The sequence below is a fragment of the Eulemur rufifrons genome, chromosome 9 (assembly GCF_041146395.1).
Source record: "Eulemur rufifrons isolate Redbay chromosome 9, OSU_ERuf_1, whole genome shotgun sequence".
In the NCBI taxonomy this organism is placed as follows: domain Eukaryota; kingdom Metazoa; phylum Chordata; class Mammalia; order Primates; family Lemuridae; genus Eulemur; species Eulemur rufifrons.
In genome coordinates, this window is record NC_090991.1 from 43,728,507 (window position 1) to 43,746,843 (window position 18,337).

An 18,337-nucleotide genomic window follows, 5' to 3' on the forward strand; every position below is an offset into this window, starting at 1 on the left:
CCCAGCCTGTGACACACCCGACCCCCACTTGCAGAACATACTTGGCCCCTCACGGGCTCTGACACCACATGCTGGACGGACCCTCCACCTTGCAGACACCCAACGCCCTGCTCTGGGCCGCCAACCTCTGAGTGGGCTCCTCCTCCCGCAAGAGGGCCCTGAAGCCCAGCCCGTTACTAGGCTTCCCGCTCCACCCTGCGACCTTTGCACTGAATCGTCCAGGGAGGGAAGAGGAAGAGGAAGAGGATCTTCTGAGCTTTTCATTTCAATAGCCACATTTCTCATGTCTAGAAGTTTCACTTTCGTTCTTTTTCAAATCCACATATTCCTTAATTTTTGTTGTTGTTGTGAAATAGAGCACACATTATCTAAAAATCCATTAAAAATGTGTAGTTTAATTAATTACATCGAGTGAACACGAATGAATGGTGCAGGGTCAGTGACCCGCTGCCCAGAGCCCTCTGCCTGCCTTGTCCTAGTCACAGCCCCGTCTCCCTGACTTAACCCCTCTCGGTGGGCGTCACTCCTTTGCTTTTCTTTATAGTTTTACCCCCTAAGTATGCATTGCTAAACATCATCTTTAGCTTTGCCTGTTTTTCAATTTAATATAAATGGCCAGGTGTGGTGGCTCACGCCTGTAATCCTAGCACTCGGGGAGGCTCTTACCTGCTTTGTTCCTTGACCGCTCCAAGCCTTTTCCTTCCTAAGGACCTTGGCACATGCTAGTCCTTGGCCCAGAATGTGCCACCCCAGACCTTCACACGGCCGGCTCCTTTCCATCATTCAGTCTCAGTGCAAGCATCACGTCCTCAGAGGCCTTCTCTGACCACCTATGTGAAGCACACCACGCTGGTCACCATTCAATGCATCATCCTGTTCTATTTCCAACACTATCACTACCTGAAATTACCTTTTTATGTGCTCACCTGCTTATTGTTTATCTCTGCTTGCCACCGCTAGGAGGACCTTGTCTGTTCACTGCTGTATCCCTGGCATCTAGACCCAGTCTTTGTGAACACATACAATAACAGGCCTTTCGGGAGAAACACAACCATCCCTGGTATGATATAGCAAACAAATGTCTTCAAGAACGTTCTTATAGCTAAGTCAACAATGAGTTTCACAGGACTGTTTCTGATAACACCTTTCAATATATATTGGTATGGCATAATACCACACTAATAAATATTTAAAAGTTACAAAATTTCTTTCTAAATAAATTTTATAAATTTTTTTGATAAAAAATGCTTATCATTAAAAATAAATTTATTAAAAGCAATTGGCTTGGAGGGAAGTTCTGTCAAAACAATAGAGGCTAGGTATGCTGCTGTCTAATAAACAGTGGTTACTACTGAGAGTCCCAAAAAGGCATGAGAGGACTTTATGGGGTGATGAAAATTTTCTCTATTGCCATCGTGGTTATACATAGTCCTATCAATTCATCCATTTAAAATAGGTAAATTGTATGTAAACTGTATCATGATACAGCTGATTAAAACACACATACACACCTTTCCCGTACCTCTAGGTAAGCAAACAGTATGTGGGAAGTTTTTCTTTATATAAGTACTCTAGCTAACAAAGAAGATAGAGACAGAATATCATCATTTTTTGACCTTTAGCGACTGACCAATTTAGGTAGGCACTGATCAATGATTGTTAGCATCCCCCAAAGAGAAAAAACCAGACACCACCACCTCCTCATGAAAGAATACAACAACCTAATAAAATAATCTTGCCCCAAAAATTGAACTTGGAGCTATCAAGCCTCTGGATTCAACTACTCCATCTACGGGAAATATAGGAGAGAAACAGGTTAAACTATATCATGAAGATGCAGTAAGCAAAATCAAGACAATGACTGTAGAAAAAACTCCACAATAATTAACCAAGTTTCTTAAAAGGAGAGCGTGAATTTATAGGATAAGAGAGACTAAAAGACCTACTAACCCAATCTCAATAAGGTACGAACCTCATTTGGATCCTGATGAAAACTACAAAATTTTATGATTTTATGAGACAGAAACTAAGTGGATATTTGATATTAAAGATTTTTTTTCTCAAATTTATTACGAAAATTCTCATAGACAAAAATAGTATAGACTATGAACCCCCATGTGTCAGTCACCCGGCTTCAACAGCTCAGCACTATTCTTGTTTCATCTATCTCCCACTTCTTAAAAATTTTTTAAACAGAAGAATTTTAAGCAAGTATCAGATATATTTTGCCCAAAAATATTTATGTATTTCTATCAAATATTTTTAAAAAAGGAAAACGTAAACCATACTACCATTATCATACCCAAGAAAATTTTCAATAATTCCTTAATATCATTGTTACTTTCTTTTTTAGGTGTGATAATGGTACTGTGGCTAATACAAGATCCTTAACTAAAATGTTTACACATGAAATGATGTCTGTGGTCTGCTTTGAAATAATATGGAAGGGTGGTACTGGTGGATGAGACAGGATTAGCCACGGCTTGATGGCTGTTGGTAACAGGCACATGGGATTAATTACACTAATCTGTATAAGCCTGTGTTTGTAATTCTCCATAATAAAAATAAACCAGCAAAAAGAAAAAGATAAAAGTCAACTAAGACAAATTAGGCAAATTTTCAAGACGTTTTACACGAATTATCAGTTGGTCTTTTTCTCAAGTTAGCAATATGGGATATTTACACAAACAATTAGTACATAGAAGTTCAAAGATTTCTTATAAACATATCAATTAGAATCAGAGATGAAATAAATTGCAATAAATTACTTCTAACATTTATTTTAGCTTGCTTTTCAAAAATCAATAAATGTTCTACTAAAAATTTAGTTTTAGGTTAATCTTTGAAATTTGACAGTAAAGATGTGGCAGACTCCATAAAGATCCCTTTTTTCCTGATAACAAAACCCATTTCAGAGACACTGAGACATTATTGTAGCCCCAAGGGATAAACTGCATTTGATCTAAATCAGGATAGTCTAATGAGACTATCCTATCTTGGCCTATCTCTAATCACTATCTTGGATAGTGACTGGTATAGAAATTACCATGTGATGTACACCAATGAGATATAAAGAAGTCTTCCAATTGAGAGGTCTGGAAAAGCTTTTACTTTCCTAATTAAAACTGGACGAGTCTTGGCTGGCTAGCCCTTGTCTCTCAAGCTGGAAATATAGCAGCCACCTGTGATCACGAGGCAACAGGTATAAAGATAAAAGCCAACACACTGAAGATGGTAGAACAGAAAGACATGGTACCTTCATCCTTCACTATAAACAGCTATACCCAGCTTTGGACAGTCTACCCTCTGGGTTTCTTGTTATATGAGGAAAACAAATCCCCAAAGCTTTATCCAGTTTAGTAAGATTTTTGTTGCTTACAGCTGAACGTTTTCCTGATACAGTGGAATACATCAAAAATACAATAAAAATAGAATCAAAGAAAGCACCAAAAATGTCCACTTCATAAGTGCAAAGGGGCTAAAAATAATCCAAGTTAACATAAGACAACTAAATTAGGAGAGGATATTTATTATACAAATACAAAAATCTATACATTCTTAGCCGATGATATATACTTGATTAAAAAGTCTTTTAATTTGGATACATGCATCATTTCCTTCATTGTGGTGTCTCTACTTCTCAGCTGTATTAATCCATTTTCCAAAGTAGTTTCAGTAATCAAAACTGTAAAGAGAATACTCATTTCATCATACCTAAGAAAAAAATAATTAAAAAAATATATGAGCACAAATGTAAATTGTAAATTCCCCACATTACCAGCTTTAATTACATCAGAGTCCAAGCCACTCTCAAGAGTCAAATACTCAAAGTCAGGGCTTAACTCAAAGTCAGGGCTTGAGAGCTGGACCAAAAACACATTTTACAAGTTTCTGAATGATATTCAAAGTAAAATTTTCAGAGAGTTTCTAATTTATTGCAACAGCTGAAAAGTCATAGAAGAAAATAAAATCTGAGAAATAAACACTGGTACCTGAACACATCATTTGAAGTGATATAAAGGATGAATCTCACAATAACCTCAGCCTTTCGATACTTGGATGCAATTCAAGAACAATTATTTTAGACCAAAATCTCTTATAATAAACAATATACTAAAGATCTAGTGTACTACAAATTATACCAAAATCATGCTTCATTTGTAATTTAACATGCTAACTTATAGTTTCTAGTTCAGCAATAACTGATTATATCACAGTGACCTTTCTGTTTACCAAGTCACACTAACTCATTACCATTTATTTTCTTTGCAGGATTCCATCAAAAACTAATGTAATTATCTATTTACTTGCTTACTATTTTGTCCCACTGGAATATAAGTGTCACAAGAACAGGAAATTTTTCTGTTTTGTTCATTACTGTATCAAAGTGCATAAAACATAAATGTTTAATAAATATTTACATAAAAATATCCTGAGACAGTCAAGCCTTTACCATATGAAGAACTGTTACTTGATAATGTCCACATGACTCAAAGGGTAAAATTTTATTTTATTTATTTTTTGAGACAGAGTCTCACTCTGTCACCCTGGGTATAGTGGCGTCATCGTAGCTTGCTGCAACCTCAAACTCCTGGGCTTAAGTGATCCTCCTGCCTCAGCCTCCTGAGTAGCTGGGACTAGAGGCACATGCCACCACACCTGGCTAATTTTTTCTGTTTTTAGTAGAGACAGGGTCTTGCTCTTGCTCAGGGATCAGGCTGGTCTCAAACTCCTGAGCTCAAGAGATCCTCCTGCCTCGGCCTCCGAGTGCTAGGATTACAGGCGTGAACCACTGCACCCGAAAATAAGATTTTAGAACCTGAGAGGATTGTTAAGTTCAAGTACCAACCCTTCATTTTATACATGGTAAAACTATTAGTTGCTCTATTTCCATTTATAGAAATCTGTTTTTCTGTGGACATTATCTGGAAGGTATATTTTAATAAGTTATGAAAGTACTGAAGAGCAAAACACAAAGCTTCACAACTTTTCACCCAAAAGATAAGTATTCAACACAGAAAGCTAAAACAAACAAGGACCAAAATAAACCTGAAGGAGGAAGACTGGGGCACTTTATTAAAAACAGAAGATGAATGAAATAGCAGAGAGTAAAACTAGTCAGGGAGATCAATTAGGAGATTATTTCAATTATCCAGGTAAGAGATCTTTGTCACCTTAACTTGGGTAGTGGCAGTGAAGACAGAGATATGATGGACACACTTGAAGCTCTGATTCTGGGGGGGATTGGGGGCAAGGGCAATATACATAACCTAAACTTTTATACCCCCATAATATGCTGAAATAAAAAAAAAAGAAAGAAAGAAAAAAAAGACAGAGATATGAATGCGAGATACATTTGGGAGGGATATGGAGAGTAAGGAAGAGGAGGAGTTAAGGATGATAGCCAGTTTCTGTCTTGAGCAGCAACAGAGGTAAAGAGGTGCCAATCCCTGAGAAGATTAGTTTTCTGTTCCTTCAGGATAGAATTCTCTTCTGTTCAGTCTCTGAATGAAGCTCAGCACTAGCAGAAATGCAGTCCACTCATGTTCCTTCAGTCCTCATTCAACAAATCATGCTATATACATAACTTCATCCCTGAAAAGTAGATAAACTGAGGCATACATACTTCATGACATTAAGTCTTGGAACTGCACATATTACGTGCTCAAATATATCTGCTGAATACTGTTCCCTGCTGTAGTAATTAACTAAGGGCACATGGTTCTATAAAAGGGAAAGTGAGGAATAATATAAAATTATATTTTATATATATTTAGAAGAGATTTCCATTATCATAAAGTAAACAAACATACAATCAAAAACTCTGAATAAATACATTTTTTAATGACAAGGAAGGTAATTCTTACTTTGAATAAAGCTGTTCCAATGAGGATGGTACAGTTTCCAAATAACCAGGCCACACGGAAATCCCATTTTCTAGTAATTCATTAAATATCCCTTGACAAACCTGGAGAAAAATATAAAAACTTCAAATATGAAAGACATAAAAGTAGCTAGATTATCCAATTTTTCTGAAGCCACAAATTACCATCTTCAAGCTCTAAAATGGGTAATGGACCAATTAAAATGGGTATAAATTCCTTTAATTATGTGATTTTAATGTTTATAATTTATATAATATATACTTATTAAGTTACACGCTTCCTCTGAAAATGAAGAAATTAAGTACTGCAAAGCTGAATACTAAATGCGAATGTTCTGGGAGACATTTTTATACGAAACAGAATTTTTATTATCATCATCATTCAAAACCAAACAAAACCAGAGTCTATTCAGGAAAAAAACAGTAGGTCCAAAGGGCTATGTTAACTCAAAACTCATCTGATAGGTGAGACCTGAGCACTAAGGTTACACTACTATGTCAGGCAGAGACTGAAGAACCAGGAAAGAAAGAGGTACACGGAAACCCAAGAGAGTGATTTTTCCAAGTACGGAAAATGGTTCAAGAAGAGAATGACTAGTTTCAGTAGAATGCCAGAAATAAAAGCCTGACTGGAAATACAGAAGTACTAATGAATAAATGACATAGTAAACTATTATTTTCTTCAAAAGCAATAGTGATGCAAAAAAAAAAAAAAAACAACAAAAACAAAAAACAAACAAACAAACAAAAACACCAAAATGTAAAACCCGCCTTTACAGGAACCATATGGCTCTAGAGCAGGATTGTTGAGCAGCACCCCTGGCCTCCACCAGATGCCTGTAGCACTCTCCACCTCTTGTGACAAACAAAAATGTCCTCAGACATTACCAAATGTCCCTGGCAAGGGAGGAGGGTAGCGGGGCATGAGGAACTTGCTTGCTACAAGGGTGTTGGGGAGAGTGCCACACCCTGGGGAGAAATGCAGAAATAAGTTGTTATCTTTTCTATCTGGTCCTGGATAGGTCTGAGTCACTCAGACAGAAATGACGACTGCAGAAGGAATCTATGGAAAGAAATGAAGACCTCCCCACTGGGCTTTTCTCAAGAGTATTTAATAATTAGAACAGACAGATTAGAAAAATCAAAAGAAAATTATAGACCTAGAACATTTGCTTATACCAAAGTGTTAAGTTAAAAGGGAAAGGAGAAAGAAATAATTCACTTGACATCTGTACAAATACTGTAATTACTAAAACTATGTAAACTCATTAAAAAATGAGTGGGCATAACTTTAACAGCAACACCCACCGAATTGAAATCAGTGTCTTTAATACTATACTTCAGATTATCTATAATTAACCACGGTATTTATCCACAGTTCATTATTTAGAATATTTTTAAAAGCAAGTGAATCAAAATCAAATTTTAAATAGCAAGCTCCCAGGTTGACCTGGAGTAATGGTTATGCAGGTTGAGCATCCCTAACCTGAAAATGCGAAATCCAAAATGCTCTACAATCTGAAACTTTTTGAGCTCAAAGGAAATGCTCATTGGAACGTTTCAGACTTGAGGTTTTCGAATTAGCGGTGCTCAATCAGTATGTATTCTTCAAATATTCCAAAATCCAAAACACTTTTGGTTCCAGGCATTTCGGATAATGAATACTCAGTCTGTAATTAAAATCACACATTTAAACTCATTTAACCCACCTGTCTCAGTTCCCCCGTTGGGCCTCTTCCCACATCCAAAGCAACCTTAATAGGGGCCAGGCAGGGGTGGAGTTTAAGTACCTAAGGCAATTAAAGTAGGGAGGGGGAGGACAGGAAAGGAGGGAAAAAAGCACATCTTGTTTAAATACAACTCAAGTATAACATACACAGAGTTTCTTAAGCAGCTAAATTTCCCGTGTGAAAATGGAAGTTAGCTGAGGTCATAAAACACTAGGTAAGGATGTAATCAGCTGCCCATGGATTTCTCCACTTAGAGGTTCTGCTGAAATACATTAACCTGGGACTCATTTTCTGACAACTGTGTTTTCCCTCAGTCAAAATGCCTCTTCCTGGCATCACTTCCAACTCTACCCAGCCTGGGACACGCAGCCTATCACTTGGACTTTCTCTCTCTAGTCAAAACCTACACTCTTCCCATTTATCCATCCACCCAACAAACATGTGAATGGCTGTGCAATGCCAGGAAAAGTGCTAGGTGCTGAGGCAAAAATCTCTGTCCCACATGGCAGGGACAAACAGATAATAAAGTAAGTAGGGAAATAATGTATGTGAAGGTGGTAACTGCTAAAAAAAAAAAAAGAGAGAGAGAAGATCGGAAGTGCTTGCGAGGGGCAGGTTGGTAGAGGCCTTTCAGTAATGTTAACTAAGGTGGTCAGAGGTCCTCTCCCTGAGGTGACACTTGAGCAAAGGCTTGAAAGGAGGTGGGGGAATAAGACATGTGGATGATGGAGGAAAAGCATTTTGGGCAAAGGGGAGAACAAATGACAAGGCTATAAGCTGGGAGCATCCCTGGCATGTTCCAGAAACAGCAAGGAGGTCAGTGCTGTGGGCAGACTGAAAGTAGTAGCAGGTCAAAAAGGAAAGGGCTTTGGTCTTTTTTCTAAGTGAGATGAAGAGCTTCCTGGGGTGTTCTGGGCAGAAGAGCAACGTAACAAGTGCCTTTTAACAGGGCCACTCCGGGGCGGGGAGGAGGGGGGCAGGCAGGGATGATGGTGGCTTAGTTTGGGTGCTAGCATTGGAGGTTGGAGCAGGTAGGAAGTGGTCAGATTCAGAATACATTTTGAAGTCAAAGAGGATTTACTGATGGTTTGTACAAGGGTATAAGAAAAAGAAGGGGGCTGGACACGGTGGCTTACTCCTATAATCCCAGCACTTTTGGAGGCTGAGGCAGGAGAATCAGTTGAGTCAGGAGTTCAAGACCAGCCTGAGCAACACAGCAAAATTAAAATATTAACTGGGTGTGGTGGCACACTCTGTGGTCCCAGCTACTCAGGAGCTTGAGGCAGGAGGATCGCCCGAGCAGAGTGGTGCCATAAACTCATAGCTCCCATTCTCAGTTGAGCACTCAAAACTCAACATTACTTGTTAAAACTTTTGATTTGGGGCAGCTTCCTTTTATGTTCAAGGGGAACATGAGTATTCCACACTCTTGCCACTTAAACCTCCACTCCTCCACATTTTAAACTAGTATTCTTGCCTTCCCTGAGAAAATACAGGGTGTGAGTAAAACGTTCGTTAAAGGCTAACCAGCCGTAGGAGCCCATTTATAGCTACACCATCCTTTTTCCTCCCTGTTTCAAATAACACTGTTTCCAGACATCTTCCTCCACTTGTGCTCTTAAACTCCTGAGCTCAAGAGATCCTCCCGCCTCGGCCTCCCAGAGTGCTAGGATTACAGATGTGAGCCACCACGCCCAGCTTCCCACTTGTGCTCTTGATCCTGTCTTGACTCCTGTTTCCTCCAACATCTTGCTGTTTAGTCATTTCTTTCCTCTCCTATAACCCTTCCTCTCTCTTGATTTTCTTTCAACCCATAAACAAGCTCAAAGTGCATGCTCATGCACTAAAACCAGCCTTTCCCTTGGCCCAGGCCGGTATCTAGCTGGTCACTGGATCTCCAGTGATTTAGCAGAACTGGATCACAGGAAATCCAGTGACCAGCCACATGGAATAAGACCAGGAGCCTGATCCCTGGGGCAGAGAGGTCAATACCACAGATCTTGCTGGCCCGGCCTCAGGCCTACTCACCAGCACTCAAGCTTCTGACACAATGGAAGCCACTGATGGAAAGGCTCAGGGTCTCAGAGTCAGGGAGAGAACTGCTGCCCATGATCAAACAGAAATGACTTTGGGATTACCCACGAGGGATGCCTTGTTCTATTCTGTGAGAACCTTACTATTATTCCTATGGCCAGATTCTAAAAAAATGAAAAATACTTAAACTATATGCACTAAAAGAAATTTATTATTCAGAGTTTATGTTAGAAACCAAGCACACTAACAAAAAAAAAAAAAGGAAAAAAATCCCATATTTTTTGTTTCCCAAATCCATCCCTGAAATATCAAAAGCACCTTTCTATGAAGATTTTTCTTTCTTGTAAAGGAATTCTCTGTCAGCTGGAAAGAATCGTAGAGGTAGGCCAGCATGCCTCGGTCTAGATCCCCATTTATAGACAGAACACAAGGAACTACATTTTTCCGTCCATCTCGGCCCTTCACAGAAAAATAGAACAAAAATAAAGAATTTAGCACAACTCTTTCTTAAAATTACATACATATTTTAGACTTACACAATCAGAATACAAAAGTAAAATTTCATTTAGCAAAGCAGCCCCTCTGTGCCAGGCTCAAAAAGACGATGACACATTCTCTGCTCTCAGGGAGCTAAGGGTTTAAGTCAGTGGGTCTCAATTGCCTACATGTCAGAAGCACCTGTGAATCTTAAAACATAATGATAGGCTGGGCACGGTGGCTCACGCCTGTAATCCTAGCACTCTGGGAGGCCAAGGAGGGAGGATTACTCGAGGTCAGGAGTTCAAGACCAGCCTGAGCAAGAGCGAGACCCCCATCTCTACTAAAAAATAGAAAGAAATTATCTGGACAACTAAAAATATATAGAAAAAATTAGCTGGGCACGGTGGCACATGCCTGTAGTCCCAGCTACTCAGGAGGCTGAGGTAGAAGGATTGCTTAAGCCCAGGAGTTTGAGGTTGCTGTGAGCTAGGCTGACGCCATGGCACTCTAGCCAGGGCAAAAGAGCAAGACTCTATTTCCAAAAAAAAAAATAATAATAATAATAATAACAATGATAATTTGGCTCCACTCTCAGAGATTCTGCACTAACAACTGGAGTGGGACCTGGGCATCACTATTTTTCCAATGCTTCCTAGGTAAGAATCAGTATTTGGAAAGGTAACACTCTTACGTAAAAATTATTTAAAGATTATTAATAAAGTTCAGAAGCGCCTTTAGGGAAAAAAATTAGTTGGTCTGTTTACGGAAAGGAGTTTGGAGTATAATTTCCTGAAATGTAAAGTTATTTTCATAAAAAACAAACATCTTTTAAAAACTTACTTTTTGGGCTAAGGCTATAATTGTAAAATATACCATAATACAAATCAAGTATTGATAAACAGATTTATTTCCTCTTTTTCAAACTGATAAGGAAAAAAAAATCGCAAGTTTTAGAGACCTTTTTTTACTGTAAGACTATATTAGCCACTAAATAGCACATAAAAACTCTATCTGAGCCAGTAAGAAAATCTAAACATTCAGATCTGGAACCACTCAAGAGGGGTTCAAGCACGATTCTACCCATCCACATGCCTTCTAAAACTTTAGAACTTCAAATGTTTTAGAAGGCAGCATCCTTTTTCTAATGGGATTATGTCATTTGCTTTAATTTTTGAAAATTTTATTTTACTTTACGAAGTAAAAAAAGCACCTTTTTTCCCCTCTTGCCAAGGCTGAGCTTGGGTCAGCTGGCTGGTACAACCAGCCTGGGAGGTCCAGGGCCAAACTTTTGGCCAGTGTGACTGGTAGAGAAGAGGGGAGGCCAGGTACTTAGGGCCAAGCATTCTAACTGCCTTTCTTCCTTCCCTGTGTTCTGGTGAGAGCACCTACAGGGGAGCGGATAATAGTATGTCCAGGATCAAGTTCTGTAGCCCTTCTTTCTTCCCCTGGGCAAACATTCATCTAGAGTGTCTGGTGGGGGTGGTGGCCAGGAGTTTAGGTACATACAAGAAATGAAAAATAAGTAAATACATTCAAGGTACTGGGATTTCTTCTTGAATATATTCAAGAAGAAAATTATAAATACGGAAAGAGGAAAAGCTAGAATAAATCCTGTGGCATTAGCCTGGAATTTGAAAAATTGGCAAGAACTCCTAGGTTTTAATAGATATAGACACAGATATAGAGGTAGACAAGTATGTAAACGTATACTTATGTGACTGGGCATGGTGGCTCACACCTGTAATCCCAGCATTTTGGGAGGCTGAGGCAGGAGGATCAGCCTAAGCAACACAGGGAGACCCTGTCTCTACAAAAAATAATTAAAAAAAAAAATTACACTCAGCTGCCCAGAAGGCTGAGGTGGGAGCACCTCCTGCACCCAGGAGGTCGAGGTTACAGTGAGCTTAGCACCACTGCACTACTCTCTCCTGTGCAACAGAGCAAGATGCTGTCTCTTAAGTAAATAAATAGGTAAATGTATGTGTATGTAATCATCTGCGAGTATTTCTTAGTTGTGCCCACTGAGAGGGCCCAGAAGGAATGATACCAGGTTCTAATGAGTAAACCTCAAGGCAAGATCTCAGTTTTTAAATACATTCTCCTCTAATAGGGACCAAGGTTCTTTAGAGAAACAGCTGACTCCACAGCTAGGTCAAGAAAACACAAGATGCCCTGTAATATTCTGAAAAAATAAGGAAATAAATAAAAATTTAAAAACATGACCCAAATTTAAAAAAAAAAAAAGAAAGAAAACACAAGAAGATTCTGGAACAATCTGTTGCTACAAAAAGGAAGTGCTAGTGGAGAGAATGACAGAGATATGTCAAAAGGACACTGGCCAAGTCTAGGACAATTTGGGCATCAAAATATAATGATAGTAACGATTGTAACCCTCTGAGAAAAATAGGAATCTGTGAGTCCACACTAACATAAAAAAAATTTAAATAAATGGGGAGAAGGAAAAGCTCCACCCTACAGTATACTGCTGACCAATAAGTCTAGAAGGAATGATGAAATTAGTAAAAAAAAGAAAAAAGAAAAAAAAAAAAAAAGGAAAAAAAAAAACATTTAGCAAACCTTATAGTAATAACTGATTTGGGCAACAATCATCAATGGATGCTGTAACTGGCAAATCAAAATTTGGTGACCAAGAGGTTATTTACATAGCCTTACAGTGCCTGCTTATTACTCATTAGTAAGCACAACATATTTATTAGCTTTATATTGGAGAAACCTGGTAGACACCATCTTGACCAAGTGATAAAGGTTAGCATCACTAGTAACACCTGGATGCTGTGTGCCTCCTGATATGATACACTGAGAAGGGGGCAGCTCTACCACTTCTGTGGTATTCCTGGCAAAAACACATAAACCATGTGGAAGCATCAGACAAATCCAAACCAAGGGACGTTCTACAAAGTAACTAACCTGTACTCTTCAAAAATGTCAAGGTCACAAAAGCCAAGGAAGGATAAAAAGAATTGTTCACTTGAAAGAGACTCAAAGAGACATGACAACTACATAAAACATATGATCTTGGATTGGATCCTAGACACAGAAAGAGCATCACTGGGATAACTGGTTAAATTTGTAAGGTTCTGTGGAATGGATGGTAACAGTGAATTACCGTTAATTTTCTGATTTTGACAGCTATATTATGTTATGTATATGAGTATCTTTGCACCTGAAAAATACACACTGAAGTATTAAGGGGTCATGGGATATCATGTTTGCAACTTATTGCCAAATGGTTCAGAAATGATTACAGAGAATTTGGATAAAGAATACATAGGTGTGGAATGTAAAACATACGTGTAATGTAGACACATTTCCAGGATACATGTGTAAAAGTTCATGATCTCCTAGATTCCACAGGGTTTCAATTGGTTCCTTTCCCCAGGGAAAATCGTAGTAAAGTTTGTTTCCTTTCCGTCCCTCTTCATCCTGACAATCACTGCTGCTGAAGTTGGATGGACTCACAGCAAACTGGAAAAGAAAGTTAAGTTTGTCTTCTTATTAAAGTGTTAATTTACCTTTGGTCCCATAATTATCTCTAAAAATTAAAGGTGCTTGAGTTTTTGTTTTTTTTTTTTAAGAGATGAGATCTCCCTATGCTGCCTAGGCCAGAGTGCAGTGGCTATTCACAGGCCCAATCATGGGGCACTGCAGCCTTGAACTCCTAGGCTCAAGTGGTCCTCCTGCCTCAGTGTTCGAAGTAGCTGGGACTACAGGTACCCAGCTGAAACGTAATTTTTAAAAAGTAAAAATACTGAGTATACTACTGCTAAAAGTGCTGTCTTTTAGTCTGAAAGAACTTCACAGAAAAACTGGTGATGCTATCTAGCCTTTTTGTGGCCAACTAATAAGAGGAGAAATTAACCATAAACCAAATGGGATAAAGAAGTATGATCTAGTCACCACTCTTATCCTTCTATGAAGTGCTTGGTTACTTCATTTATTTTAGGTGGATGTTTGGAGATTTCTCCCCACCCCCCGCCCCCCCAACTTTACCACTATACAGTAAGTTTGGGGATTTTTAAGATTTGGGAAAAGGCAGGACAAGAAGAGTAAGACAAAAAAATGCTTACTTCAACTCTTTTCAGCATATACTAAAATGTGATCATCAATTACAGAACCCTTTTGATTAACACATAGAGAGTTCAGGGGGTCGGTAGCAAAAACTGAAGTTGTAAGAGCGGGCCAGGGTCGGTCAAACTCCATACCAGCCAGGAATGCTTGGTGAGGGGTCTGAACTCTACCTTATACAGAAAAGCTTTATCAACAAATGCATCTGAGCCCAACAAACATCTTTACCAAAGTAACTTTGTTATCTGGAATAATGAAAATCATCACAAAGGGTCCTTTATTTGTATTTGTTGACATACAATAGCTGTCTCTTACAAATATAGCATACCCACATCAGATAAAATTTCATTTGTAATACAGAAGCCCCTGACACATTAAGACAATTTACCTATTAACTATTAAATTAACGGTAATTATTGTAGTACCTTTCTCCACCATAGGAGTCGATGACGTAACCAGAAATCAAGCCACTGGCTTGAAGTTCTTGGAGAAGTAAACCACACCAACGAAGCTTCGGTCTTCTCACCAATTCTTTAGATACCAAAAAATATCAGAATGTTAGCTTATTTTAAAATTACATAATCTATCCCAAAGTAGAAATTTCTGATTCTTGACTATTTAAATACAAGGTCAAGTTATGTGCCACTTTTTGTACCTTTTAACACCATCAGGTGTCTGCTTATTGTCAGAAACAGGATGAAAACACACTCCAATCTGAGCCAGGCCGTAAGGTAGCCTCTTGTTTACCAGCTCCAGGCAATTTACATAGTGCTCCAAGGCACCTGTCAAAAGATAAATCAATCTTTGTATAAAACTGTTCCATAAACCCAAATCAATTTTGTCAATTTATAGACAAATTGATAGTATTATGTTAATACAGCAGTACAAGTAGTATGGAGCTATAAAGAAAGATCTTAATCGATTATCACTGAATTTTAGGTAGTTTCCCCCCAACATTTTTAGTTCGAAGATTTTCAAATCTACAAGAAAATTGGAAGAATACCTATATACAATGAACACCTGTAGACCCTTCATCTAGATTCATCAATTAACATTTTTCCACATTTTCTTTTTTCTTGTTCACTCCAAACACTTTAGCATGCATCATCTAAAAATAAAAATATTCTCTGTATACCATTATTACATCATTAAAAAGTTAACCATAAGACCACAATATCATCTAACATATGGCTGATTTTTTTTGAGACAGGGTCTCACACCAGGTGTGCTCATGGCTACTAAATGTCATTGATTCTAGGCCCTTTTGATGAAGGAAGGAAATACGTATTTTAAAAAAAATCATGATTTCATACTGATATTACCAGCTCAAATTTAACATTATTTTATCCTTGCCTTCTTTTATATTTTTATCGCTTTTCTTGTACAGTGAAGGTCTTGTTTCCTAATAACATTAACCTAATTATTTTATTTATTTATCCTATAATACACCTGAAATAGCTTCAGAATTGTAACTCCAACATTTCTACTTTGAATGAATCTAAGAAAAGTTCAAAATGTCTTTGTAGTTCTTTATGCACTTAGACTACATCCCATTAAATGACAGCACTGTGTTCAAATTACTTGATTTGAGTAGACAAGCTGTTAAGAAAAACTGGTCCAAAAAATCTTTTTAAAAATCTGTTTAAAGACATAGGAGAGCTACCAAGCCAGCAAGGAACTTGAGGGTCCCAAATTTTGAAAGCAGAGAAGAGCAGAGAGGTGAACTCAACATTTAGTGGAACTTTTCCAATTCTCAAATAGCAGAGCTGAGAAGCTGAAATGTTAAGTAGAACTTCCTGCCATATTATGGGATGGGGAAGTACTAAAAATTGTACCCCAGGCTTTCATTTGGGGCATTTAAAGGGCTACACTGTAGCAGAACAGAGCTGAAGTGAAAAGACTGAAGCTCAGCCTCTAATCAGTTTAATCTCTGATTGTACTAAGATGCTATGCCTCCACTCTAGCTATGTGTCAGAAGCAAAAGTAAATCCTCCCAGGAAGAAACCAACAACCAAAGCCTCAATTTATCTCTATAATTTTTTACATGCAAATTACATAATCAGTATAAAAGTCCAAATGACCAAAAGCCCAGAGAAAAACAGATACTAGAAACAGATAGTTTTCAGTTATTAAACGTGGACCTTAAAACGTGATTAATGTGTCCATTAATCACACATTAATAATTTTCCACATCTTGTCAGATGATGACAAGATGGGGGAAAAGGTCTAACGTGTGTAATCAGTCACAGAAAGACAGAAGATAGAGAATGGGGCAGTAACAATATTTGGAGACATAATGGCTAAAAATTTTAAAAAGCTATTCGTAAGCAGAGGCTACCACAACAGTCAGACTTGGACTAAAGAGAGCAAGGATTTGCTCTAGACAACCAAAGGATTTGGCAATTAGGTCAATTTAAGTTTCCTGAAGGTAAGAAAATGCTTGCCACATCAATAGAATGAATGGATACCTAGAAGAGCTAAATCTCATTTTCAAAGTCTGTGCAACTGGGAAGATGGTGATTTCATTCAACAGTGATAGAAAAGAAAAGACTGATTTGTTCTGGGCCATGGTAAATGAGTAGACAGTGATTTAACTCCCTCAAAGTAAAGCCATGGAATAATTAAAGTACTACAAATCAAAAGTGTCACCTTTATCACCCGTTTGTTTTACTTTATTTCATTAAGGAAATCTTTAAAAGGCTATAATACAGGCACTGAATTCTCAGAACCAAGAACATTCAGGTTATTTTAAGTTACTTCATAACACCAAAATGGCAAGGGCAGCATTTTGCAAACACCTCCATGGAGTCTGTCCTGTAAAGAACCTGATTTTTTTTCAGAATCTCTGCAATTGTGTTGACTTTAAAGGCAAATGATGCCGTCAAATTACCGTGTATTCACTCAAGAATCACTCATAAAGCTTGATTAGTTCTATTATTTGGCAGGCTCAAAAATTACCCAGAGAGATGTTCAAACAACATGTTGTAAATTACGTTCAGTAACAAAAATTGAGGGAGGGTAACTTCCTTTTGGTCTAGAAAAATGAGCTCTTGATGCGTTAATTATGTGTAACATTGAAGAGTAATTGTGGAAGTATTTGTAACCATTTTGGTAACAATGAACAAATTGTTCAAACACAGGATTGAATTAAGGTCCTAATTCTAGGGCTGCTCAACTGAACTCTAAAATTATATGGGATGCCCCGTATAATTCCCAAGTCCCAAGACAGAACGTTCAAGTCCTTTGGACAGATTCTTTAAGGAACTGATCCATGGACCAATTTTATCCAGGGGAGAGCACTGTTAATATACTACTGCAAAAAGGTTTCCTTTGCATGGGAAAGAAGAGCCACTTGCAATCCCCCAGATCGAAGTGAGGCTGCCTTTCCACCCGACACCTGTTTCGAAGTATGAAATCGTGAAGCATACCGTGAAAAAGGTTCTCCCGTAGTTTCCCAGAAGTTTTTAATAAGTTCTCAAGAAAAGATACTAGCTGTTCCTTACTCAGCTCTTTGTCTTGCAAGATTTCTCGTAGAGTTTCTGCAGAAACTAACCTGAAGGCACTGTCCCCGGGCAGTGAAGGGCCTGGTTCGTGGTGGAGGGCGTCCACAGGGAAGACCTGTTCCCTGAACACCACCACCGAGGACCACCATTCTGAGGCAAGATTCTTCCGCAACTCTATGCCCAAGGGTCCAAAGCCAGGGTGGCACCCGCTCAGAAGAGAATCTCGGCTAAGCTGCCTCTTGGTTCCACTTAGGAAATGCCTTCTCTGACAGATCTCTAACAGCTCCTCGCTTCCCTCTCCAAACCCGGAGGCTTCGGTCGGCTCGCTGCCCCGGGGGAGCTCAGCGTGCGATCCCAGGTACCCTCCGCGAGAGCTACTGCTTTCCGTCAACTGCGCCGGCTGCCCCCCATCTACTCGCCCGCCAAACCCAGACAGCAGGCACCTGCAGACTTTATGGCAGGTTCCGACTGCTGCACGAGAGCGCATCTCCTTCAGGAGTTAAAGAGCACACGCTCCCATCGGTCGGCTGATCCCTATAAACCGCCACAATGGCAGAAGAGGCTGTAACGGAGACGGCTCAGGCGCGACGGAAGTGAGCGTGCACGTGGGCGGCCGGTCC

General features: G+C 38.8%; 1 protein-coding gene across 1 annotated transcript; it reads right to left on the bottom strand.

Moving 5' to 3' along the window:
• Positions 1–3,513: 3,513 nt before the first annotated feature.
• On the bottom strand, positions 3,514–18,267 carry POLG2 (DNA polymerase gamma 2, accessory subunit). The gene is made up of 8 exons (XM_069481620.1): positions 17,643–18,267; positions 14,870–14,996; positions 14,640–14,745; positions 13,441–13,614; positions 9,967–10,107; positions 7,594–7,674; positions 5,868–5,968; positions 3,514–3,714 (listed from the first exon to the last, which is right to left on the bottom strand). The coding sequence occupies exons 1-8, from the start codon at positions 18,202–18,204 to the stop codon at positions 3,549–3,551; spliced, it is 1,458 nt and encodes a 485-aa protein (XP_069337721.1). The 5' UTR covers positions 18,205–18,267; the 3' UTR covers positions 3,514–3,548.
• Positions 18,268–18,337: the final 70 nt, after the last annotated feature.

Bases quoted from the DNA above. Each gene is read 5' to 3' on its own strand.
- POLG2 (XM_069481620.1), bottom strand. From the start codon at position 18,204: ATGCGCTCTCGTGCAGCAGTCGGAACCTGCCATAAAGTCTGCAGGTGC. The intron at 5,969-7,593 runs GTGGGTTAAATG...ATTTTTCTCCAG, and splicing joins CAACGGGGGAACTGAGACAG to GTTTGTCAAGGGATATTTAA. The intron at 3,715-5,867 runs GTAAGAATTACC...TTTTTTTCTTAG, and splicing joins TTGGAACAGCTTTATTCAAA to GTATGATGAAATGAGTATTC.